The 27010-nt window shown below is 35.6% G+C and overlaps 1 protein-coding gene across 3 annotated transcripts in view; it reads right to left on the bottom strand.

Moving 5' to 3' along the window:
• Positions 1-787: 787 nt before the first annotated feature.
• The window catches only part of LOC148942580 (N-fatty-acyl-amino acid synthase/hydrolase PM20D1-like), a 127882-nt gene continuing 101659 nt past the window's right edge, over positions 788-27010 (bottom strand). For all 3 annotated transcript variants that reach the window (XM_089102220.1, XM_089102218.1, XM_089102219.1), the window contains exons 7-9: positions 17384-17524; positions 11439-11676; positions 788-1042 (exon numbers count right to left, since the gene is read on the bottom strand). In XM_089102220.1, the coding sequence (XP_088958346.1) occupies positions 819-1042; positions 11439-11676; positions 17384-17524 (603 nt within the window). In that variant the 3' untranslated portion in view covers positions 788-818. The remainder of the gene's footprint in view (positions 1043-11438; positions 11677-17383; positions 17525-27010) is intronic.

Genomic DNA, 27010 nt, shown 5'->3' with positions numbered 1-27010 from the left:
AAACAAGCTTGAATCGAATAAAAATAACTACAAACAAGAATTTGGGTATCGCCTCCTCTCACTGCAGAAGCCTAAAACCTACTGCGTCATTGGCGCTTTACTGAAAACTATATGAGTCTTGAACAGTCTTGCAACAGTCAGATTAGATATCTAATCGGTTAGTCATCTCTGAAGCCCAAAGTTACCAAATTCTATGTTCCAATAAATAAGGAACCCCCCTCCCCCCAAAAAAAGGCGATTAAAGGTTTATTGCACTTATAACCAGTCATAAAGAAAATCAGGAAAAAGGTGTCAAAAGAAAAAAGGAAAATCAGGAAAAAGGTGTCAAAAAGTGAAAAAGGAAAAAGAAAATCAGGAATCAGGTATCGCATAATTTAGTTTTTGAGTTTTATATTTTATATTTATATTTTATATTTCATATATTTTATATTTATATTTTAGTTTTTTCTACGGTTATGACTGTAATACATGGGACCTTAAGTTATTCACGTGAAACGTTTTTTGGTATCTTTTATCCAGCGCTTCATTGTGGAGAACAAATATAAAAGAGTTGGAAGTTCAATAATCAAAAGGGCAACAGAGAAGTGTAACTCATATTTGACTTCAGATCGTTACTAATGTTGTCAAAATGTCACCTTTTCTGCTTACCTTCCTTACAAGTGCCACCGCCACTTATCACTGCCACCCATAAATCATAGTAGTTAAGCAAAATGGTTGCACTCATGCCCAAAATTTAGTTCCGTCCGAGATACGATTAATTGCCCTACATGAAAACATGAAAATAGAATACATTAAAATTATTTTTATTAGTGTACAATCTACAGCTCATCATTCTTTTTCAAAAATAAATGGTAATCATCAGCATTTAAAATAAATTTTAAATAAAAGTCAATCACTTTCTTGTAATCGCGAACGCTTAGTCTTTCGTCGTCACCATGTAAGCCAGGCAAAGTTACCGGATCAACAAATGCGGGACTAAATCTGTATAGTTTTTTCGTCAGCTTCATATAGTGTTTCAAATCTGTGTTTGCTGGTGAAATACCTAGAAGAAATAAAATTATTTGCCAGTTGTAGTAGAAATATGTTTACATGGCAACATCTAATCTGGTATTGTTGATGTTTGGAGATAGACCTTGTCATATCTTTGTTTACATTTTTTTTATTCGGAGATAGATTTAGCCCAGGAGAACCGATTGGCGGATGGGGGGGGGGACTTTGTGGCAATGCCTGGGCCTGTGCTCTGTTCTATATAAAATGGGAGCAGCAGTTTGCTAATTTCCGAACCCAAAGGGAGCTAAAGTCGGGATAATAATATTCTAGTTACAGTAACCTAGGAGAGTGAAAAACAGAATAGATGGCGTTTCCTTTATCACTGTAACTTCCAGGACAGCAAGGGCGTCAGAAGTCGGGACAGCAGCTTCAGAAGTCGGGATAGCAGCAAAAAAAAAAAAAAAGATGCCACTCCCATTATGGAGTGTAGCAGTTCGATTATCATTAATTTCATTAACTAAAGGCTTCTAAAGTCGGAATTGTACCTTTCAACAATAAATAATAAAATACGAGGTTCAATACTGTCACTCTGTTTATAATGTATTAGTTAGATTATTGCCAATTGTGAGAACCGAAATAGATTGCTTATTCCGGTAAAAAAAAGGAGAAAAAAATGACGTTAATTCACGTCTACATTCGGCGTTTTCTGGAAAACTGGGACAGAAAGCCGGTAATCTGGATAGAGTTGTATAGAATGCTGGTATAGAATGCTATAGAATACTGGTATAGAATTCTACCGCCGCTCCAGTTTCTTGTTTTTTGGTGCGGTACAAAAAGAAGCCAATAAACGGACCAGCATACCAAAAAAAAAAAAAAAAAAAAAAAAAAAAAAAAAAAAGTGAAGATGGGGTGTTTCATTTTCTAGGAGGTTTGTCAAGCAATAAATCAGAGGCAAAGTTGGCTACAGTAAAGAACTATAAGACTTCAATTTACTCTTATGATTATCTATTTTTTCTCCCAGAGCCACTTCAATGGAAGGGTTGGTTGTATACAAGGGCGGATTCAGGATTTTTTGGGTGGGAGGGGGGGGGGCAAAATAGGTAAATCCGATAAACTTGCATTAAGAGCAAGTTTTATTAACGCAAACTTGCGTTAATTAAGTAAATTACACTACTTTAGACTACGTTAGAGGGGGGAGGAGGGCGCCCCCTCGCCCCTGGATCCACCACTGGTTGTATAAACTTCGGAGGGGGCTCATTAGCTTGTAAATTGAAAGTTCTAATGTCCTTTTTAAGAATCCAATGTGACAGGATATGTCATAAAAAAAATATCATTTATAACATTGAAAGATAAAAATAATATATGGAAAAATCGAATCTTTACAGATTATCGTGATGTTGGGTAATGAGAAGATCGATCAAGTGGACAGCTTCACTTACCTTGGTAGTATCAAACAGTTCGTGGTAACGAACTGTAGGAGGCGACCCAGCTCAATAGTAACCAAAACTCTAAAAAAACGGTATTTTGATACCAATATATATATAAAAAGAATCAGATTTTTATGCTGGTCTTAAAATTTAAATTTCATCGAGTTTAGTTATACTCATCAAAAGTTGCGAGCCTGAAAAAATTTACCTTATTTTGAAAAAAGAGAGAAACACCCCCTAAAAGTAATAGAATCTTCATGAAAATCAAACCATCAGACTCAGCGTATAAGAGAACTTTACTGCAGAGGTTTCAAGCTCCTATCTGCAAAAATGTAGAATTTTTTATTTTTGCCAGAAGAAAGATCACAGATGCGTGTTTATTTATTTTTTATTTTCCCCAGGGGTTATTGTATCAACCCAGTGGTCCTAGAATGTCACGAAAAGTCTCATTCAAACGGAAATCAAAAACTCTAGTGCCTTTTTTAATTAAAAAACAAAATCTTTTTTAAATATCAGTTTTTACAAAAAACTGCATTTTTATGTACAACCTATGCTTAACATTCTACAATCGGAGACTCTTGACCATCCTACAGTAGCCACAGTAAAAAGTGCAACTTCATTTCTCGAGGGTGTACTCAATAATAAGTACCACTTCATTGTTATATTTTGTTTTTTCTTTTCTCCGTATACATTAAGGAACGACCTGTGGCCCTTAGTAACTGAAGTAATAAAAGAAATCATTATATAGATGATTATTTTAATTATATTCCTTTAGAAATCATCATAGGTGAAAATTTCCCATACTGGAAATTGAAACCGAGCCAACTGGGTGAGAGCTATCCCAACCACTAGACTATATAGGATATATTAAATATATGATTAATGAAGTTTATGTTAGAGAACAAATTATGGACCTAGTTAGCAGCCTGTTTCTTTGAGGATCGTCTCTTACTATTCCAAAGAAGAAAAAGCCATAGGGTTTTCCTGTTTGCAATCAAATAACGAACAGTAAGTAAGAGGCGACCCGGCTCAATAGTAACCGAAACTCTTAAAACAGAATTTTGATAGCAATAAATACATAAAAAAATTGGATTTTTATTGATTTTAAATATGTAAGTTTAATCAAGTTTAGTCTTACCCACCAAAAGTTACGAGCCTGAGAAAATTTGCCTTATTTTCGAAAAAAGGGCCCAGTGACAGGGCGCGCCTTGAGCACAGGGCACCCTCTGTAACAAATGGTTTCAGAGGCGGACTCTGTGTCGGAGGGGAAGACCGCCACCAGGCGCCATATGGCTTAATAAAGACAAAATTATAATATAATTGCAGAGCCTGCAAAACCGATTTATATCACCGTGATTTCTTAGGCATGAAATTGTTTCATCTTGAACAATCCCTCTTGGTGCAACGCAAGTGATTTCATACGTTTGGTAAATCACGACGCTTGTGATTTTACGGCACTAATTTAAAATTTCTCAAGGAGAGTCGTGTTTACGTAGGGCAAGTGTAATGAGAAATCAATTTAAGCGCTTCGATAATTCCAACAATTAAATTTACATTAAGTCTCTCTTATTGTGTATTGGTTCTGGTTTGAACCCCGTTCTGATTCGCAAAAGATCACACAAAGTTAATAGATATTATATCCCAAACACAAAATTGATTGGTGACAACATTGCACTCAAGCGAACGGGGGGAAGACTAATGTAGATACATTTTCTTATAAAGCAGGTTTTTATTGTAATTTAACTGTAAAAAAATTGTTTAATCATACAAGACGTGAATCAAAAGTGTTTAACCATAAGGTAAAGAATGCATTCCTCTATGGTTTGATTGAGACACTTTAAATATAAAATAATTACTTGAGCCCAAAGAGGTCACAGCACAATTGTTTAGTTATGATACATTTGGAATTACCGTCTCAGAGTTACCGTCTCTCTAATTTTCAGCTTTTCACAATTTATACAGAAAATATTTAAGAGAAAATAGTTCATTTTAAACTACAGAACAATATAAATAATATTGAGATAAAATTATGCTCTATTTATTAACAGTTTGTTTCCGACAATGTTACATTATAAACAGTTCAATTTTTCTAATTTTAATTCCACGTTATAAAATATTATTCAATTTATATTATAACAATTTATAGCTTAAAAATACATTTAAAAGGACATAGAACACACATTATAGAAATTTGAAAGCTGATACATCTATGTTGTAACATTGATGACGTAGATCAAGATGCTGCTTAACGTTATACAACAGTTTTTTTCTATTATTGATGTGGTTTCCGAGACCATGGGCAGTGAAATGTGCCTGGTAATGTTGGGAGATATCCAATATCAATATTGATATGCCGATATATCGGAGCAAATATCAATATAGAAACGTAAATATCGATACCGAAAACGATATTTGAAAATATTTGGCTGTTTTTGGCTTTTTCTGCTATCTAACGGTAAACGACCTGCAGAAAACATTAAACATAGAAAATTGTTTCGGAAATTGCCGAGAAGAAGAACAATGACGTATTTAATCCATTAACGCATACATGCTGATACACAGCATACATATATGTATCCTTAAGTTGGTATAGCCTGTTTTCAAACTCAAATACGTTTAGTAAGGGGGGATTTCCAAAAATTGCTGAGGACCTCCGAAAGGACTCGGCTGTATATAATGCCTCCTAGGCTTATAGGCCTTGCTCATATAACAGAGAATTGACTTTTTATGTTGATTCCAAATAAATAAGATTCATTCAGTTTAATGTTCCCACCAAAAGATACGAGCCTGAGAAAATTTGCGTGATTTACGAGAAAGGGGAGAGACACCCCAAAAAGTCAAGGAATCGCAATGAAAAGCGCACCATCAGATTCCACATTATCATGGAACTCTACTGTGAAGATTTCAATCTTCCCGTCTTCAAAATTGTGGAATTTTGTATTTTTTGTCAGAAGAAAGATCACGGATGCCGGTTTATTCATTCTTTTTTTATAATTTTTTTTTCGCGTGGGTGATTGTATCAAACCAATGGCCTGAGAATATTGAGAAAGGGTTCGTTGGAACGAAAATAAAAGTTCTAGTGTCCTTTTAAAGTGACCCAAAATGTTGGAAGGCAACTAGCACCCCTCCTACGTCCCTTTTCCTTAAGGTCATCTGATCTAATTTTTAAGATATTCATTTTGTTTACCATAGCTTAAAGATCAAATAATTGCGCTTCCGGAGATAAAATGACCCCCACAACTTGGGGAAAGAGCTTTAAGTTATGAATTTTGCCTATTGTCTGCGTATAGTATTTTTTATTTGTAAGTAAACAGGATTTTTTGGGGGGAGGGGGATTTCCATGGGTAGAATTTTCCATGACTAGGGAAGTTTCCGGGGATGAACTAACAAGGGGGAATTTTACAGGGGAGAATTTATCAGAGCTCCTAAACGAAATATGTCATAAATTCTCTTTGCAGATTCAACTTTTCACGTAGAGATGTTCCGAGGGAATTGTCATGATCCCCCCACAGTACTTAGGGAAAGGGCTATAAGATATGAATTTTGTCTATTGTTTACATATAGTATTTGTTATTTGGAAGTAAACAGACATTTTTCTAGGAAGGGGAATTTTCCACAGGGTGCTCTCCACGGGGAGAATTTTCCATGGGCAGAGAAGTTTCCGGAGATGAACCTAAAGGGGAAATATTACACGGAAGACATTTTCCAAAACTCCTATTATTAGTAAAGACGATGGGAGAAGTGAAGATGTTAAAAGTAGAATAGTAAAGATCCAGGGTGTATTTTCAAAGCTAATAAAAGTTTGGAAGGATAGGATGATATGTCAGCGAACGAAGATTAGAATATTGGAAGCTACAATAATGACAGTGCTCAATTATTGTTCTGAAGCAAGGGTACTCCGAAAAACGGAGGAGGATTTGCTAGATGTTTTCCAGAAAAAATGCCTACGGATTGTTTTGGATAGCCGACTGACTGACCGCATCTCAAACAGTAAGTTGTACAAAAACGTGGCTAGCAATCCTGCTTTCTAGCAGGATTCTGTGGCTTTCTGTGGCTAGCAATGGATCCTGATTTCTGTGGCTAGCAATGTAGAAAGCAATCCTGCTTTCTAGGACTATAATGAGAGAAAGGATGAAATGGATAACACCCGTTCTATGGATGAAGGATGACAGATTATCAAAGATTGTCCTTGTTGACCAACTGTCTAGCACAAAACGAAAAGCAGGTCATTTCCAAGTGAGGTGGGAGGATGTCGAAAGGAAAGATTGAAAGTAAGTCCTTCTCTCATTTTCACATCACTAGCCCGCTCATAGTGGTTTATTTTTTATTTGTCGTCTATTTTGAAAAACAAAATCACACTGTTCAAAATACAAATAGTTTTCAATAAATAGCGAATGACGCAATAAGAGTTTAAACTGAAGAGTTTGACTTGAATATTCAATTCAATTTTTACTCGTTGTAAGAATTGTTTATTCATCCACATCAGTATCCATTGTCGTTATGCTTGATACGATCTTTTTTTTAATTTCTGTTCGTTTTGGGTTATTTATTCTTTAGTTGTAATTTCTGGTCATTTCGAATTTGAATTATCATAGGAATTTATTTCTGCTGGTTTTGATGTATATTTGATAGAATAGTTGCAAATTTTCTTTCAGGTAAAAGCAAAAAAACTAAGTATAAACCAGCCTATTCTGATCTCCAGCCAATTTACTGTGGAGTTCCCCAGGGAACGATTTTAGGCCCTCTACTATTTTTTGGTTATGGTTAATGAGTTGGCAAATGATGAGTCAGATCGCTTTAAATTCTTTGATGGTCTATCCGTACTGGTGCTGGGTGAAAAGAGTGTTTCAAGTGAGGCAAACGGAATAATGGCGAGTTTATCACGTCAAGCATAATGATCGTCAATCATGAAAAATCACTCATATTAACTTTCTCTTTTCTGAGGGACATTTTATCCCTTGCCTTACAGAATGTTTCAGGCATCATGGATATCAAACTCTTGGGAATATATCTCACACATGACCTGAAGTGGGGAAACCAGACACAGGAGATGATCAAACGGGCATACCCGGGTATCCTTTCTTTAAAACTCCTTGCTCGTCATGGTGTTCCAACCCCCCACCTATTGAGTATTTTTCTTACATTTGTCAAATCGCTGGTGGAATATACATATCCCGTTTGGCACTACGGCCTGGCTTCGGGCCAGAGGAACCGCCTGGAAAAGACCCAGGACCGAGCTCTTCTGGTAGTGTCAAAATCTCCCAAAGTCCCTTATTGCTCCCTTTCGAAACAATTTTCACTTAATACTCTATCGACACGCCGTGATGAATTGTGTTTTAAATTTGAAATCGGTATTTTGGAAAATCCGCGGCTTCATGGAATCCTCCCAGCTGAGCATTTCCCTTCGCGCCAAAGGCTCCTACGAAATGTAACTCAACCGGTACCAAAAATTCAGCCGATACCAGCGCGGCATATGGGGTACGCAAGTAGTTTTGTTCCCTCCTTCGTCAAGATTTTTAATTCTGCACCCACTCGTCAACAATTGTTTATATTTATTTTCTTTAGTTTATTATTCTTTTTAAACTTGACTCTGTTTGACTCTGTTGAGTTTGAATCTGTGATTTTTGAATCAATGTATATTTTTGCATGACGATGGCTATGGGTGTGATTTTCATATGTTTTATATGGTTAGTGTCTTATTATGACAAAAACTGCTGCTGATCGGCGTGACCGTTTTTATGGCGTTTGAATATAAAATCGTTATCCTAACCTATCTTGAGTTGGTATTGTCAATTAGCTGGAACCCACGCAAAAAGTCAAGTTTGCTAAATGATAATGAAATATAACAAAACAAAATAGGATGAAAATATAATAGTTTAGAAACAAATTTGGGCTATATATTTGCACATTAGGAGGATGGGGGTAAAGCAAAGCATATATTAAATACGTAACCTAACGTAGGTATCTCCCCCCCCCCCCTAAACCCACAAATGTTTAAATATTGTAAACGCAATGACAAACCACGGTTTGCAATCCAATTCTCTACTGAAAGAAACCCGTTTGACTAGTTTCTTAAGCATCTTTCTTATACAATATATCGCGTGGGTTCCAGCTAATTGACAAGTACCCTTGATTTTAATATGGCTCTTTACTTTTGTTTGATAAAACTCTTTTTAGGGATAGTCTTTTTAAATTAATTTGAAAAGGGAGCCATGGATTTTACCATGAAAGGTAAAGAACCTTCTAAAAACTCTCAGAAATGGTCAAATGAAGAGAATTTCTCATTAATTGAAGTCTGGAATGACAAAAATTGGGAGACAGACAAGGCCGTATCCAGGAGATGGGGTTCAGAGTTTGACTCCTCCCCCCCACCTCCAAAATTTTGTATAAATCGTAAAAACGTATCAAAAATACATATAACACAATTTTAATGCTTTTTTGAAGTTTATTTTGTAACCCCTTCCCCCACCCTTCAAGGAAAATCCCAAATATATATATATATATATATATATATATATATATATATATATATATATATATATATATATATATATATATATATATATATATATATATATATATATATATATATATATATATATATATATATATATATATATATATATATATATATTTATATATATATATATATATATATATATATATATATATATATATATATATATATATATATGTATATATATATATAGTATTTGTTACATGTCCCGCTTATGGAACTTCGTATTTTAAAAAGTTATAGGTAAAAAAATGAGTTGCACCCTACAGAATTGCACCCCTCCCCCAGATGAATTTATGTTTTAAAAACTTGCGTGGAGGAGTGGAGGTAGCTTGTAAACGAAAAATATATTTCTCCACTACATAAACACAAAATAGCTATCATACCATCTAAACTACTATATTGACCTAGGATTGATCTTCTCAGTAGCAAGTAATTTTGCAGCTGGTGTGTATTCGACAGCAGGTACTATCATGCCATCTATGTTACCTTATTGATTTTCCTAAGCCCAGAAATCAGCGATGTACATTTTATAAATTTGTAAATTTCAGTACTGCCCCGACTTCAGGTAAAAGCAGAACCATCTCGGGCACTGAAACAGAATAAACATTAAGCAGTGGCGAAAATTTGGTCCAGAGCAATAGGTCTCCCATAATCCCATCGTAATGCGCTAAAAATTTGTCATTGCGCGTGCGCGAAGGTGGAATCACGAAGAAAGGTGGCGACTAATGTGTCCCGAGAATCTTTAATGGAGAGTATAGGTATCTTCACTACTGTTTAATGTTTTTACTGCGGGCGCTCAAGACCCAACTGTAGTTATACCATCAAACTTGTGAAATATTTAGGACAGTATCATATTTTCATCAATGTCCCCATATTTTCCCATCGATGTTCCCATCAGTGATATTTAAGACAGTATCATATTTTCATCACGGTTCCCACATATTTCCATCAGTGATATTTAGGACAGTATCATATTTTCATCAGTGTTGCCACGATAAATCATGAAAATGAAGAAGTAAAACAAATCAATTAAATTTGAAAACACTTTTCGTCCGTAAAAATTCAAAAATTATTAATCTGCTCATTTCCGAAGACAACTGCACCTCTAAAAGTGTAGGCCTTAAGCTATGTAGTATCATATCTTTTTAGCTCATTTTCTAACGATTTTTCGCATACATTTCTTTTTTTTAATTTAGCCTCCGCTACTACCACAAGCTGCATAAATGGGACTTTTTACTAAAAAGTGAATTCTCAATTTTCCTTAATATTTTAATTTGTGCATGTTTCAACTTAACCCATTCAAGCAATTAGATTTAATTGTCACAGTCCTAGGTACTTTTAACATTTATTTGTAGAAAAAAATGATCTCAATTTATGTAGATGGTGATATTGACGGAAGTGTAGACAGTGATATTTATGTAGATGGTGAAATATGAGTCCTGTTTTTCTCCGTATTTTAATATATACGTACGTTCAACTCAACCGAATCAAACAATCAGATTTAATTTCCACTGAACTAGGTACTTCAAACATTTATTCGTTTTTCAAAATAATTATCAAAATTTATGTAGATGGTGATATCGATGTAAACGTAGATGTTGATAATTATGTAGATGATGAAATTTGATGCTTTTATTAATATTTTAAAATATAAGTACGTTTCAGCTTAACTCATTCAAATAATCAGATTTAATTTTGATCGTCCAAGGTGCTTTTAACATTTACTTATTTTAGAAAAGAATTATCTAAATTTATGTAGATGGTTATAATGACGGTAATATTTGGGTAGATGGTTATAATGACGGTAATATTTGGGTAGATGGTGAAATTTGATTCCTGGTTTTTCTCCATATTTTAATATATACGTACTTTTCAACTTAACCGATTCAAAGAATCAGATTTCCTTTTCACTGGCCTAGATACTTTAAATATTTAGTAGTTATTCAAAATAATTATCTCAATTTATGTAGATGGTGATATAGATGTGGATGGTGAAATTCGATTACTGTTTTTTTTATATATTTTAATGGATATGTACGTTAAACCTCAACCCATTTAAACAATTAGATTAAATTTTCACTGTCCTAGGTACTTGACAAATTTATTTGTTTTAGAAATTAATTATCTCAATTTCAATTATCTCAATTAGATTAAATTTTCACTCTCCTAGGTACTTGACGCATTTATTTGTTTTAGAAATTAATTATCTCAATTTATGTAGATAACGACAAATTGTTTTGAACAGGGTTTCTTCTAGATTTTATTCATATGTTATTTGTATATTCCTGAGTAAAGGGCAAAACTAATTTGTTTTTCTTGTCGTAGTTTCCTTTTTAATGTTTATTCAAAATTTGATTTAGTTAATGTCTTTTTTTTCTCTTGTTTATTATTTAGTGAATCTTGTGTGGGTTTTGTGTTAAACCACATACATACATAAGTATATGTTTGTTCTAAGCAACTTTTAAATTTATTATTTGCAAAATTCAGAATAACTGTCTTACCAGGGGCTACTGCACAATCTGGACATATTTGAAGCGCTGTATCGCCAATCAGTCTATAAATTTCTTCTTCTTCTCCATACGGTGAAATAGGCATAGGTGGAATATATTTTCTAACTCGAATTTCAACACGTTCATCCCCAATTGCTTTCCTATCATGAGCTATAACATCCTCTAGCGTCTGAGCTGGGTGCACTCTGTGGTTCACAATTGCTTTCGCAGAACCAGGAATAACATTGTTCTAAAAACGTAATAGTAACGATCATAAAGGGGTTATACTAAAACAAAAATGAGTTCAACGACCTGCCTATCTGAAAAATAACAATTTAATGCTTTCCTCCCGTGAGATATCTATATATAATCCAGTTGGTATGTGTGAGTGCGCGTGTACAACTAATATAAGCTAAACTATTCAAGCTATACAAGAATTCATGTTGAATAAATTTGGAGCCCTCAAAATGTAAATAAGCTGTAAAATTTTAAATATATAACTTTATATATATAAGAATATATAAGAAAACCAAAAAAAAAAAAAACAACACCTAGAATCGTAACAACGTGGAAATAATCGTGGGAGGACAATTGTGGATTCCAATTTATTTACAATGTTTAATGTCTTCTTGTTTCCCAGAGAGCGCCAACCCCTTTCTACTGGCGTCCCTATACAACAGGTTTGTTTGAAAAATTTGCCTCTAAAACCGTGGAAATGATAACCCTATAGTTTCTTTTCCCAACCCTCCTCCTCCTAATAAATATTCGCCAGGTACTTTTTCCAAAAGGACGAATACCTTTGTCGAAGCATTGTTTTACAAATACTGGGCTTAAATATGAAAAACAGGAGTCAAAGGAGGGAGTCAAAGGAGGGAGCACCTTTGTCGAAGCATTGTTTTACAAATACTGGGCTTAAATATGAAAAACAGGAGTCAAAGGAGGGAGTCAAAGGAGGGAGCACCTTTGTCGAAGCATTGTTTTACAAATACTGGGCTTAAATATGAAAAACAGGAGTCAAAGGAGGGAGTCAAAGGAGGGAGCACCTTTGTCGAAGCATTGTTTTACAAATACTGGGCTTAAATATGAAAAACAGGAGTCAAAGGAGGGAGTCAAAGGAGGGAGCACCTTTGTCGAAGCATTGTTTTACAAATACTGGGCTTAAATATGAAAAACAGGAGTCAAAGGAGGGAGTCAAAGGAGGGAGCACCTTTGTCGAAGCATTGTTTTACAAATACTGGGCTTAAATATGAAAAACAGGAGTCAAAGGAGGGAGTCAAAGGAGGGAGCACCTTTGTCGAAGCATTGTTTTACAAATACTGGGCTTAAATATGAAAAACAGGAGTCAAAGGAGGGAGTCCATGGAGGGAGCACATTTGTCGAAGCATTGTTTTACAAATACTGGGCTTAAATATGAAAAACAGGAGTCAAAGGAGGGAGTCAAAGGAGGGAGCACCTTTGTCGAAGCATTGTTTTACAAATACTGGGCTTAAATATGAAAAACAGGAGTCAAAGGAGGGAGTCAAAGGAGGGAGCACCTTTGTCGAAGCATTGTTTTACAAATACTGGGCTTAAATATGAAAAACAGGAGTCAAAGGAGGGAGTCAAAGGAGGGAGCACCTTTGTCGAAGCATTGTTTTACAAATACTGGGCTTAAATATGAAAAACAGGAGTCAAAGGAGGGAGTCAAAGGAGGGAGCACCTTTGTCGAAGCATTGTTTTACAAATACTGGGCTTAAATATGAAAAACAGGAGTCAAAGGAGGGAGTCAAAGGAGGGAGCACCTTTGTCGAAGCATTGTTTTACAAATACTGGGCTTAAATATGAAAAACAGGAGTCAAAGGAGGGAGTCAAAGGAGGGAGCACCTTTGTCGAAGCATTGTTTTACAAATACTGGGCTTAAATATGAAAAACAGGAGTCAAAGGAGGGAGTCAAAGGAGGGAGCACCTTTGTCGAAGCATTGTTTTACAAATACTGGGCTTAAATATGAAAAACAGGAGTCAAAGGAGGGAGTCAAAGGAGGGAGCACCTTTGTCGAAGCATTGTTTTACAAATACTGGGCTTAAATATGAAAAACAGGAGTCAAAGGAGGGAGTCAAAGGAGGGAGCACCTTTGTCGAAGCATTGTTTTACACATACTGGGCTTAAATATGAAAAACAGGAGTCAAAGGAGGGAGTCAAAGGAGGGAGCACCTTTGTCGAAGCATTGTTTTACAAATACTGGGCTTAAATATGAAAAACAGGAGTCAAAGGAGGGAGTCAAAGGAGGGAGCACCTTTGTCGAAGCATTGTTTTACAAATACTGGGCTTAAATATGAAAAACAGGAGTCAATGGAGGGAGTCAAAGGAGGGAGCACCTTTGTCGAAGCATTGTTTTACAAATACTGGGCTTAAATATGAAAAACAGGAGTCAAAGGAGGGAGTCAAAGGAGGGAGCACCTTTGTCGAAGCATTGTTTTACAAATACTGGGCTTAAATATGAAAAACAGGAGTCAAAGGAGGGAGTCAAAGGAGGGAGCACCTTTGTCGAAGCATTGTTTTACAAATACTGGGCTTAAATATGAAAAACAGGAGTCAAAGGAGGGAGTCAAAGGAGGGAGCACCTTTGTCGAAGCATTGTTTTACAAATACTGGGCTTAAATTTGAAAAACAGGAGTCAAAGGAGGGAGTCAAAGGAGGGAGCACCTTTGTCGAAGCATTGTTTTACAAATACTGGGCTTAAATATGAAAAACAGGAGTCAAAGGAGGGAGTCAAAGGAGGGAGCACCTTTGTCGAAGCATTGTTTTACAAATACTGGGCTTAAATATGAAAAACAGGAGTCAAAGGAGGGAGTCAAAGGAGGGAGCACCTTCACATTTAAGAAAGATTTTGGAAAAATGACTCGTAGTACTAAACTGTAAGTAAGGAACAAGCCCTCTCAAAAGAAACCGAGACTCTAAAAAGTGTCAATTACAGCATATGCAACAACAAAATCTATTATTCATGCTCTATTATTATTCAGAATCTATTATATAAATCTATTATTCTATTATTATTCTGAATATACAAAGTGTAATAACTTCAACAATGTTGTAATTTTGTGTTAACAGCTATAAGAATATGAATATTTGCATAATTTCAGAGACAGAAAATTAACTTCACCCCAAAAAGGTACGATCTTGATGGAAACTATACAATTAAATTCAACATATATGAGAGACCTAAAGGCACTATCAGCAAAGTGTGGCATTTTTCAATTTTTATTAATTGAATGAATACAATAGAAATATATATATATATATATATATATATATATATATACATATATGATATATATATATATATATATATATATATATATATATATATATATATATATATTCTATTGAATTCATAAGCAAGATTACATCGTTAAATGAAATTGACAAAACGAATTTATAATTAAAAGGCTAAGGTTTTGATATTGTTCTTTTCCCCCAACAATTCAATCTTATTCCATTTATTCTTGTAATGATCCTCGTCAGCTAATCAATTGTCGAAGCTTCTTTTCATTCTTCCAAATCATTCTTTGAAGCTTTAAATACACACCATGTCTTCTATGGCACGATGGAATTTAATCCAACCATGCAATAATCTCTTGTGCTTTGATCAAAATCAGTAGAACTTTTCTTAACCCCCTGCCAACCTAATTTTTCACTTTTAAATTTGTAAACGCATTCAAATACACACAATCACATTCAATCACATTCAAAGCTGTATTCAAATTTGTAAAAACGCTAAAAGTGTTATATTTTTTTCGCAGTTTCTTCCATTTTTTCCATTACTTTTCCTTCCATTAGTCTCTTCCATTGTTTTGGTATACATGTTCTCCTATTTATCCCTGTTTTTCTTTTTGTCCGGACATAGTAGGAGTGTCCAAAAGCTCCACATTCTTGTTTTATCCTAGATAAGTTGTTGCATTTTCGTCAGGGTTGCCAAGTGCATACATTTTGTGTCAAAAGAACAAATTCCTATGTTTCGGGACACGATGACATAAAACGGCAAAAAAGGGACACATTTTGTAAATATATGACACAAAACGAAACATTCCCCAGGTGGATATATACTTTGGTAAAATAAGGCCACTTTTACTAAAATTAGCGGTTTTCGAGCACTCATTTTTTGTCAGAGATGTCGTAAGTAAATGATTTTCTTCAAAGTAGACGATTTACATGCTTATATGGATTTCATGCTTCCACACTAATTAATTTTGTTTGAATGCTTTACAGCGATATTTTCGTTTTCATTATATTTGATGTTAACTGCCCGCTTTGGAAGAGGTTTACTAAGCGTCTTTTGACCAATAATACAACTGGTAAAAACAATAACCTCCAGTTTTTGAGATTCCAAGATTGACATTTTAGCTAAAAATGACACATCTTTGGATGCTCAGGGGACACATTCATGGACTGAAAAGTTGGTAACCCTGATTTTCACCGGATTTTACATTCCGACGATAATTGGTTGGATAATCTGACGAACTTAGCTAAGAAAAATCCAGCGAAAGTGCAGGATTTCGTGCTAGGTTTTTAGAAAAAAAGAAATTATTTGATAAACTTGTGATTTATATGTTGTTGTATAATTATGTTGTTGTGATTTATATGTTGTGTTGTGATTGTGTTTTGTTGTATGTTGTGTTGTGATGTTGTTGTTGTGATTTTATATGATTTATATGTTGTTGTATAATTATGTTGTTGTGATTTATATGTTGTTGTTGTATATGTTGTTGTATAAGTTGTTGTATGAATAATTTTTTGTTGTAAAAACACTACTGGAAAGTACTTGGAAAATCTCAATCGCATCATTCCCCAAATCATAATTGACGCATTTAATAAAAATGCCTAAGGATTTAAAAAGAGAAAAAGAATCTTTGAAAGAAAGAACCAAATATAATAATTCGGCAAAGGAATTTTGGCAAAAGTTTTCTATTCCTCACTCATTCCCAGTCTTCTTAATGCCCTTTTCTGAACTATAGACTTGAAAACAAAGTTTTTATTTCATTTGAATACAGAAATTTTTATCATCATTATAAACATTTACAAATTTCAATAAATGAAATAAAATAATAAACAATAAATATTAATAAATAATAATAAATAATAATAATAACATCTTTTAAAAATTTTATTATCCGAGTAGCTTATAGTCTATCTATTTTCCAGCTCCTCCCCATCCCTTATTTCTGTAGGCTATATAAACCTAGCATATAGACACAATTTCGGTAATTTTGTTGGTTTCAGATATTTTGTAACTATTTCTCAATAACAGTTGGCACATAATGACAAATAACACCACAATTAACAATAAGGAAGAACTGCGACACAGTCAAGCGGGTATTTTTATAACTTATTTATTTTTTATTATTTATTTATTTATTATAAAATTTATATTATATTTATATTTATTTCATGTATTTTATTTGTTATTATTTTATTTATTTGTTACTTCACTAGGTTAGACATGAACACGGCACTTAATGTGCATTTTAAGGCTAATTCCAAATATAAAAATACATGTTTGCTATTATTTGCAGAAGAGGCAGCACATTCTACAAATTAGCTTTCAGACAACAACAATGGTATCTCACTGAATTTTGTATTGGATTTTTGCTTTTAGCATCTTTCGAACACGCCAAGTATAAGGTAAGCCCTAACATGACCCTTACATAACTTTACATAACTTACATACCTAACATAACGTTACATAACTTAAATACCTAGCATAACTTTAACAATCACCTTTTCTTATTATAAAGCTAAGTAAAGAGAGAAAATGGGAAGCGTAGAGAGGTCATGAGAGGAGATAACAGGAGGATAAAGAGAACAGGGAGGAATTACATAGAGGGGAACAAAAAACAAATTGTTTTTTAAAAAACAAAAAATGCAAAAAAAACACAGATGCAATCACTGGGTGATGGCATCACACGGATGCCGTGTGTACCTTATATCCACTTTGGAAAATTGTGATGGCCGTTGCTGTTCTGTGGAACGAATCCGTAACTGGCTTCTGACTAAGAACACGTACAAAAATTGGCTGAAACAGCCACAGGTTTGCGAACAAATAGCGGTAAAAAGGGTCAGCCTAAAAAAAAAGAATTAACTCTATTAAAGTTGCATTTTATTGAAATTCACTATTAAATTTGAATGACTAAAAATCAATTTTTGCAATTTTCATAGGCACATAAAATTTAATTACAGAACATGATTCAACAGGGCTAATTCAAAATAAAAGGACTCCGAAATTCATTTTATTTGGAAGAAACTCAAATCATTTAATCCGGTCACAACAATTTTGTTGTTGTTTTTTGTTCTTAGTTGTTTTGTTGTCAGTCACAAAATTATTGTTTAAAATTATTCAAGATAAGTAAAAAAGAGATCATTTAAAATCTTTGGTAATCTTTTTCGCACTGCAATGCACGAGAAAGAACAGAGTTCTAAAGCTTTCGGAAGCAAGACCCTAGACAGAAATTCAAATTGTCTGATCCAGTCACGACAGTTTTGATGGTTGTTGCTATTTATTTCTGTTGTTGCTTACAAACATAAAATTTAATTACAAAAATTATTCTATAGGATCAATAAAAAAGAAATAAATAAAAATTCCTATATAACTTTTTAAGATTTATTTGCAATAACGAGACAATCAAAGGAAAATAATTTAAAATTATCAAAAATGAAAGATTGGGCAGATATTCAAATTGCCTGATCTCGTTGCAACAATTTTGTTGTTGTGTTTGTTTCTATTAATGACAATACAAACTTAATCCCACGAATTATTCTATAAAAATAATAGAAAAACAGGCAAAACTTCAGTATAATCTAGTTAATGCGGTATTGCAATGATGAGACAGTTAAAACGAGAGATATTAAAAAAAATTATAAAAATTTAAGTATTGAAAATTATTCGGTAATATTGGCAAAAAAAAACAAACTTCTGTATGATCTTTTTAATCCTGCGAACGACGAGACAAGTTATAGAAAGGAAGTGAAAAATTACTGATCATATGGCCTTCGGGAGAAAGTAAAACTATCTGATATAGTCACAATAATTTTGTTACATTTAAACCTATTTTTAAAGTTTCTGTTCTTGTGTGGGTTCCAGGACTCAATTATCACTAGCGATCTTTAATTATTTGTAAAATTTGTCAAAATTGTAATAGTCAAAATTTGTAATAAGTATTCAATGTATTTTCAGTTCCGTAATTCTTTTTATCAACAAAAACATGGTCTCCTTATGGGTGCGCCGCTATCCGGGTTATTAGCGAACATTTATGTAGAACACCTTGAAAATTGGGCCTTAAATTCATATTTTTTTAAACATGTATATTGGGGGCGTTATATGGATGATACAATATCTCTCTGGAATTATGGGGAAAATGAACTTAGGGGCTTTCTAGATCACCTTAATACATATGACCGAAATTTACAATTTACCTTAGAAATTGAAAATGCAAATAAATTACAGTTTCTGGATGTTTTAATTATTCGCGACACTGATAAACTGGATTTTACAATTTACAGAAAACCCACGCAATATAACAGATTTCTTCATTTTAAATCCAATCACCCCCCAAAAGTTAAAAGAGGTGTTGTTACATCTCTAGTTGACCGTGCCCTAAACATTTGCTCTGAATCTTCCATCACAGATGAACTAAATTTTATTAGAGACTTACTTTTTTGGAAACGGTTATCCTATTGTCTTTATTAATAATACAATTAGCCGAAGATTGGCAAGACACTCCCTTAAAATTAAGAGTCTTTTGGAATGTGAAGGTCCTGCCAATCCCTCAAATATAATTTTCCTTCCATATAATCCCAAAAGTCATTACAAGTTTAAAAAAAGCTTGCACACAAAATAATGTTTAGGTTATATTTACAAATAATTTTAAAATCATCAATTTGCTAAACTCTGGTAAAGATATAACCCCAGTTTCTCGCCAGAGAGGGGTTTATCAAATACCACGTGACTGTGGCCATTTTTATGTTGGTAGAACCCATCAAAATTTAGAAAAACGCCTGAAACAACACAAAGATGACATAACTAAAGCTTTAAATTCTAATAGTACAAATATTTCCTTTGATTCTGCTTTAAGCAGTCACATATATGATAACCCTAGTCACAAAATGCTTTTTGAAGAAACTTGCCTTATTAGCAATGATTTAGGCATAAAACAGGTTGTTCGAGAGGCAATTGAAATTAAAATCAAAATAAATAGTAATATTTCTTTAAACAGAGATCTGAGGGAATATTTGATTAATGCCCTATACACAAATTTAATTAAAAATGATTTAACTAATTATATTAGAAAACCAGTATATAACTCCACTCAACCTGTTCCGGATAGACCTTCTATGCTGGCTGCCAAGAAGGCGAGATTAGCTTTACAAGCTTGTCTGTAAGTATTTGAATTCCATCTGAATGAATTGTTCTCTGTCCACTGCGTTTGGAGTACCAGTCCTGGCTGAACTTCCTTGAAGTAATGATATTAGGGCTATTTTAAAACATTTTTTTAAAAAACCTTTCAGTTTTAATGATTGAATTTTAATGTAAGTTTTTTTTATATTGTTTTTATTCTCTTCGTCTGTTTTGCTGAGGACGGCCCTTGGATATAGGGTCGAAAAATTCATTTAAAGTTGCGTTCCACTGTCTTGTATAAAAATTTCCCTGTTGTTCTACTTATTTGTTTATAGGGTACTAGCCCTTTGAACTTCCAATCGAATGAGCCTGTTTTGAAGTTTCTACGACAACGCCTTCTATAAAAACCTTATATACCCCCAGGGTATAACTTAAAACCCTTTCCCTGAGGGTTGTGGGGGAGTGTCCTCCTCGAAAACGTATTTTCTATCTGGAAATCAAGTACGCTGAAAAAAATGGCTATCTGAAAATTTTGATTGGATGCGTTTGGGGTAATTATGGGCGTGGGGGGGGGGGCGGAGGGCTAGTCACCCTCAAATCACTTTCGACTATTAGAAAATGATACTAGCCCTTTGAATTTCCAATCGAATGAGCCATTTTTTTGAAGTTTCTACGACAACGCCTTCTATAAAAACCTTATATGCCCCCAGGGCGTAACTTAAAACCCTTTCCTCGAGGGTTGTGTGGAAGTGTCCTCGTCATATTTTCTATCTGAAAAACAGCTACACGGGACAGCCGAGCTATCTCAAAATATTGATTGGCGAGATTGTGTGGTCGGCGTAGCGCGGGGGGGAGGGCTATGGACCTACCAGGAAATATTGACGATTAATAAGGGCGAACGCACAGTTAATTTTCGAATAACTTGTTCTTTTTTGAAATTTATACGACAACGCCTTCTATAAAAACCTTATATGCCCCCAGGGCATAACTTACAACCCTTGCCCTGAGGGTTGTGGGGGAGTGTCCTCCTCAAAAAGATATTTCTATCTGGAAATCAACTACGCTGAACACAATGGCTATATCAAAATTTTGATTGGATGTGCTTGGGGGAATGCTGGGCGTGGGGGGGACTAGTTGCCCTCCAATCACTTTCGACTATTAAAAAGTACACTAGCCCTTTGAATTTCCAATCGAATGAGCCTTTTTTGAAGTTTCTACGACAACACCTTCTATAAAAACCTTATATGCCCCTAGGGCATAACTTAAGACCCTTGCCCCGAGGGTTCTGGGGGAGTGTCCTCCTCAAAACAATAATATCTTTCTGGAAATCAACTACGCTGAAGAAAATGACTATCTCAAAATTTTGATTGGATGTGTTAGGGGAATGATGGGCATGGAGGGGGGGGGGGCTAGGTGGCCTCCAATCACTTTCGATAATTAAAAATGACACTAGCTCATAGAATTTCCAATCGAATGAGCCTTTTTTGAAGTTTCTACGACAACGCCTTCTATAAAAACCTTATATGCCCCCAGGGCATAACTTAAAACCCTTGCCCCTTGGGTTGTTGGGCAGTGTCCTCCTCAAAAAGATATTTTCTATCTGGAAATCAACTACACTGAACAAAATGGGTATCTCAAAATTTCGATTGGACGTATTTGGGGGATTGATGGGCGTGGGAGGGGGGGGGTAGCTGCCCTCCAATCACTTTCGACTATTAAAAGAGGCACTAGCCACTCCAATTTCCAATCGAATGAGCCCTTTTCGAAGGTTCTACAACAACTCCTTCGATACGAAGTGCCCGGGTATGGAGAAAAAAAAAACAACACATTGTGCCCACATCGTTCTCTACTTAGGCAGCGCTAGCGCGCTGCCTATGAAAAAGGACATGGCTCCAAGTTCGCTTTGGCAGTCTTTTTGCTCACTAGTAGAATTTTCATTATCAAACTAAACCGCTTTTTAATTTGTATGACTGAAATGGAGCTTGTATCCGTCATTAATTAAAAAAAAAAAAAAAAAAAAAAAAACGAAAAAAAAAAAAATTTGTTTAGACTGAAAGTGAGGAGCCACATTCAAACTTAAAATGAACAGAAATTATATCGCATATGAGGGGGACGTCCCCTTCCCTGGCCCTCGCTCTTTACGCTAAAGTTTGACTATTTGTCGCAGTTCTTTAAGAAAGACCGCTCAAACACAAGTGCTGTTGAATTGCAATGAGAAGTATTTCTAAAGACCTTTAAATTTCAAGCGTAAATAACGAGGGTTTAGGAAGGGTTAGCCCCCTCATATACGGAATAATTTATGTTCGACTTTAGTACTAATGTTGCTTCCTTCTTTCAGTTGAAAAAAACTTGTTTTTTATCTAATTTCTCACCGTTTTTAAATCAAGCTAGGAACTCCTCTCCCTCCCCCCCGTATAATATTTCCCTCGGAAAATTCCTCCTGGAAACTTACCTCCCCACGGAAAACTCTCCCGGTAGAAAATCTCCCCCGAAAAAAACATACCCAAAAACACATACTGCATTGAAACAATGGGCGAATTGCGTAACTTACAGCCCTTTCCCCAGGAACTAAGGGGTGTCATATCATCCCCAAAGACATAATTTTTTACCTTTCAAATATGCTGAATCAAATGGTTACCTCAAAATTTTGATCAGAAGTCTTTTGGAGGAAAAGCAGCATGGGAGGGGGTCTAGTCGCCCTTCAGCTTTTTTGGTCACTCAAAAATACAATAGAACTTTTTATTTCCGTTCAAATCAGCCCTCTCCTGATCTTCTAGGCCCATTGCTTCGATAGGATAACCCTTGGGAAAAACAAAAAACAAAACAAAATAACATGGATCCGATTGATCCATTGTTATCCTGGATCACAATAGGGTTCTCTGATATGCTGAATTTGATTGTGTGATTTTCATGAAGATCCCTTGACTCTCTCGGTGTGTTCCCCCCCCCCTTTAGAAAATCAGGCAAATTGTAGCTTTTTGATGGGTTCCATTAGACTTAACATTCGACTTTATATATTTGAAATCAGAATAAAAAGCTACTTCTTTTCATGTATCTATTGTTGTCAATATTCCATTATTAAGAGTTTTGGTTACTATTGGGCCGAGTTGCTCCTTACTTATTGTTCGTTACCACGAAATGTTAGTTACATAATCGTCAAAAAGCATTGAACAAGACAAGATCTTTTATTGACAAAACACATGACAAATAAACTTCTGAACTGGTCGACGGAGAGCAAGGCTCGATGTGTCGACGAGAGTGTCTACTGTGTCGAATCGATGTTATTACAACTGGAAAATTTTGAGTATAAATTCTATTTGCGCTCTTAAAAAAAAAAAATGAGCCTGAATCCAAATTTTGAGTGAAAAGGCTTCCAAATACCTAACAAATCTGAAACTATTTTTCAAAGTAAATTTATGTGACGATTCAGATAAAGATATTGTATAGACTTTAGTAGAGATGCATTATTGAGTCGTGACATGACCACGTGGTCATGTCAGCATTTTTAATGCTGACGGGAGTCCAAATAAGGGCATAGCCTCCCTAGGGAGAACACGTGATTACGTAATGGGGTCAATGACCTCTTTTTCCAAGGTCGATTTATTTGATGTTTCTATGTGTAATAACTCCAGGGCGAAGGTTGCACATGCGCATTGAATTCTAACGGGAACAATGTTATTGATCTAGGACTTTAGGGGGAAGTGAATTTCCGAGAACTTGATTGCGTAATCGAAGTGTGTCAACAACAACAACAACGACCTTGACATTCGCTGAGAGCGTGCACTTACAACAACAAAACCCGGAATTTGGAACACCTGTGCTGTCGACCTCAATTCACCTATCGTGAATCAATAATTCCCCTTAGAAACAACAAATTATTTTCCCCTTTCTTGACAGATCAATCAATCAATGACATCATCTGTCAGACTTTAAAAATTTTCGCCCTAGAAACATTTCTCCAGGAATAAATCCAAATCATTAATATCTTTGCCTCGGGAACAACTCTTTTGGTCGAACTCCAAAGGATATTAATAACCAAAGGCCATGGAAACAATTAGGCAAGAAACATCTTAGCGATGAATTGTTTTAGCGCGCGAAAAGGTTTCTTATTAATTTGAAATGCGTTAGCGCAGAGATGCCAATAACAAAGGAACACGCTGAATTTATGTTTAGGGATTATTTGAGCGAAACCGTTTTAGACAGGTTATGGAACTATTTCGGTGAAACAGATAGAGACATTTTAAAAGAAGATTTTTGAAGAGATTTTGGAAGAGGTTTTGAGTGTGGTCGTTATAATACACAAGTTTCATTTGAACAGTGTTGTGAGGTCCTCTAACCCAACCCCAAAGGGTTCCAATCCTCCTACCCCAACCCCGAAGGAAGCCCCCGGTCCTCAAAAGCCCCCCAAACTCCCAAAGGCCCTCCACCGGTCCCCAAATGTCCCCCAGACCCCCAACTGCCCCCCCGGAGCCTCAAAGGCCTCCCAAGCTCCCAAAGGGCCACCGGCACCCCCAAAGGCCCACCCAGACCCCCAAAGGCCATCCCAGGGCCCCCCAAAGGCCCATCGAGCTCCCAAAGGACCAACGGGGTCCCAAAGGCCCTCCACCGGTCCCCAAATGTCCCCCAGGCACCCAAAGGCCCTCCCTGTGCCCCCCCCCAAAGGCCCATCCCGCTCCCCAAGGACCCACGGGGTCCCAAAGGCCCCCCCCCGGGCCCCAAATGTCCCCCCGGACCCCCAAAGGCCCTCCCTGTGCCCCAACGGCCCACCGGTCCCCAACTGTGCCTCCGGACCCCCAAAGGCCCTCCCTGTGCCCCAAAGGCCCTCCATGTGCCCCCATTCAATTATCAGAAAGTATTGTGACACAATGGATAGAACATATGAAATTATTGATGAACTTGAAGCCTTGGCAGCCGCAATTAGCAATTTAAGTTCTGTTTTAATTATTTTTATTTTCAAAATAAAATTTTTTTCTGTGGTAACCCTCTACCATCTTCGGGTAAACCCCCCCCCCCTCTACAAACGTCCCTATATGATGTTTATACTCGATAAAAAGTGTAAAATACGCTCTTTTTTCGTTACGTAAACCCCATCCTTCCTTCCCCCTCTGTTTACGACCTTAATTCTAGCAAAAAGAAATAATTTTCTTTCGTTAAATTTATGCAATTTTAAGTGTCTATATCCTAGCTAAAAGTGATCATTAATTTCCGTCACTGTTGTTATTAACCGATCCTGGTTTTGACACAAGGCTCTCCGGCACGAGGCCTATAATTAGCTGTCATCCTTTCCCCTCTGTGTTTACGAACGCAGCAGCCAAAGTCAAAAGGAACTGTTTCTCCGTCAAAATTAAAACACTTTGAGGCAATTGTAATAATTATGAGCAGACGCAATTTGCTATTTTGGAGAACCGGTGAAATCTCATTATTTTCAAATTAAGATCTAACAATGTATTTAGGACATTGGCGAAAGGGGGAGGGGGTCATTCCTCAATTCTATCGCCATAATTGTAATGTGAAAAAAAAGTGTTTCTTCGCGTGAAAAGTAAGGGGGGTAAGTTGAAGAAAAAGATACATTGCTTTATTATGAGTAAATTGAATAGCATTTTTACCATATCGTTCGGTGGAGGGAGGGGGTATGTTCCCATGTCGTTTCTCAGGGATATTGTCCGTGGGGGTTATTTTCCGTGGGCTGTTTTTTCTGGGTGTGTGATAAATACCAGCTATCGTAAAAGAATATGGAAAGATAAAAAATACCGTTAATACTTTAAATGCATCAAACAAGGCGTGCACAATGCAGATTAAAACCAGAAAAGAACAGAAACGCCTAAAAATAAGAAATTAGGCCGATTTATATAGGCGGGCTTTTGAAGGGCTCAGTGAGCCGTAATTCTCAGATTCAAAAAAGGATGCAATTAGTATATTTCATGAAACCTGATTTGGGAGGTGTAGTTTGCTTTTTGGACTTTTCAGAGCTAGGATTCTTAGTCACTCATAGGTGTTTGTTGTCTGAAACTTCGGGTTTGGGATGAGTAGTTGGCTATTTCAGACTTTTCTGAGCTAAGGTTTCTTAGTATTTCGTAGGTGAATGCTGTCTGAAACTTATGATTTGGGATATGTAAATTACTATTTCGGGCTTTTCTGAGTTGGATTTCTTAGTCTTTCATAGGTGTGTAGTGTCTGAAACCTATTATTTGGGATGTGTTGATTGCTATTTTAGACTTTTATGAGCTAGTTTTCTTATCCTTTCTTAGCTATGATTTGTCAGAACAGTATGATTTGGGTTGTGTAGTTTGCTATTTCAAGCTTTTCTGAGCTAAGGTTGTCTAGTATTTCGTAGGTGAATGTTGTCTGAAACCAATAGTTTGGGATGTGTAATTTGCTATTTCCTACTTTTCATAACCGGATTTATTAGTCTTTCATAGGCGTGTGATGTCTGAAACCTATGATTTGGTATGTGTGGGTTGCTATTTCAGACTTTTCTGAGTTGGATTTCTTAGTCTTTCATAGGTGTGTAGTGTCTGAAACCTATGATTTGGGGTGGGTGGATTGCTACTTTTGACCTTTCTGAGCTGGATTTCTTAGCCTTTCATAGGTGTTTGTTGTCTGAAACATATAGTTTGGGATGACTAGTTTGCTATTTTTGACTTTTCTGACCTAGGTTTCTTAGCCGTTCATAGGTGAGTGTTGTCTGAAACCTATGATTTGGGATATGTAATTTGCTATTTCTGACTTTTCATAACCAGATTTCTTAGTCTTTCGTAGGTGTGTGATGTCTGAAACCTATGATTTGGGGGTGTGTGGGTTGATATTTTTTGACTTTTCTGAGCAGGATTTCATAGCCATTCGTAGGTGTGTGTTGACTGAAACCTATGATTTGGGATGGTTAATTTGCTATTTTTGACTTTTCTGAGCTAGATTTCTTAGCCACTCATAGGAGTGTGTTGTCTGAAACTCATGATTTGGGAAGCACACGAAAACTTACATGCACACAAAAACTTAAATGCACACAAAAACTTACACACACACACACACACACACACACAACTTAAACACACACACACACGAAAACACACACACACACTCCAAAACTTACACGCACAAAAAAAATTACACAAACACACACACAAACACACACACACACACAAAAACATACACATGAACACAAACAAACACACAAACACACCCACAAAAACTGACACACACAAACAATCACAAAAC

This window comes from Artemia sp. Qi Xiang Cuo, chromosome 16 (assembly GCF_049724085.1).
Source record: "Artemia sp. Qi Xiang Cuo chromosome 16, ASM4972408v1, whole genome shotgun sequence".
Taxonomy (NCBI): domain Eukaryota; kingdom Metazoa; phylum Arthropoda; class Branchiopoda; order Anostraca; family Artemiidae; genus Artemia; species Artemia sp. Qi Xiang Cuo.
This window is presented reverse-complemented; position numbering and strand designations above follow the sequence as displayed.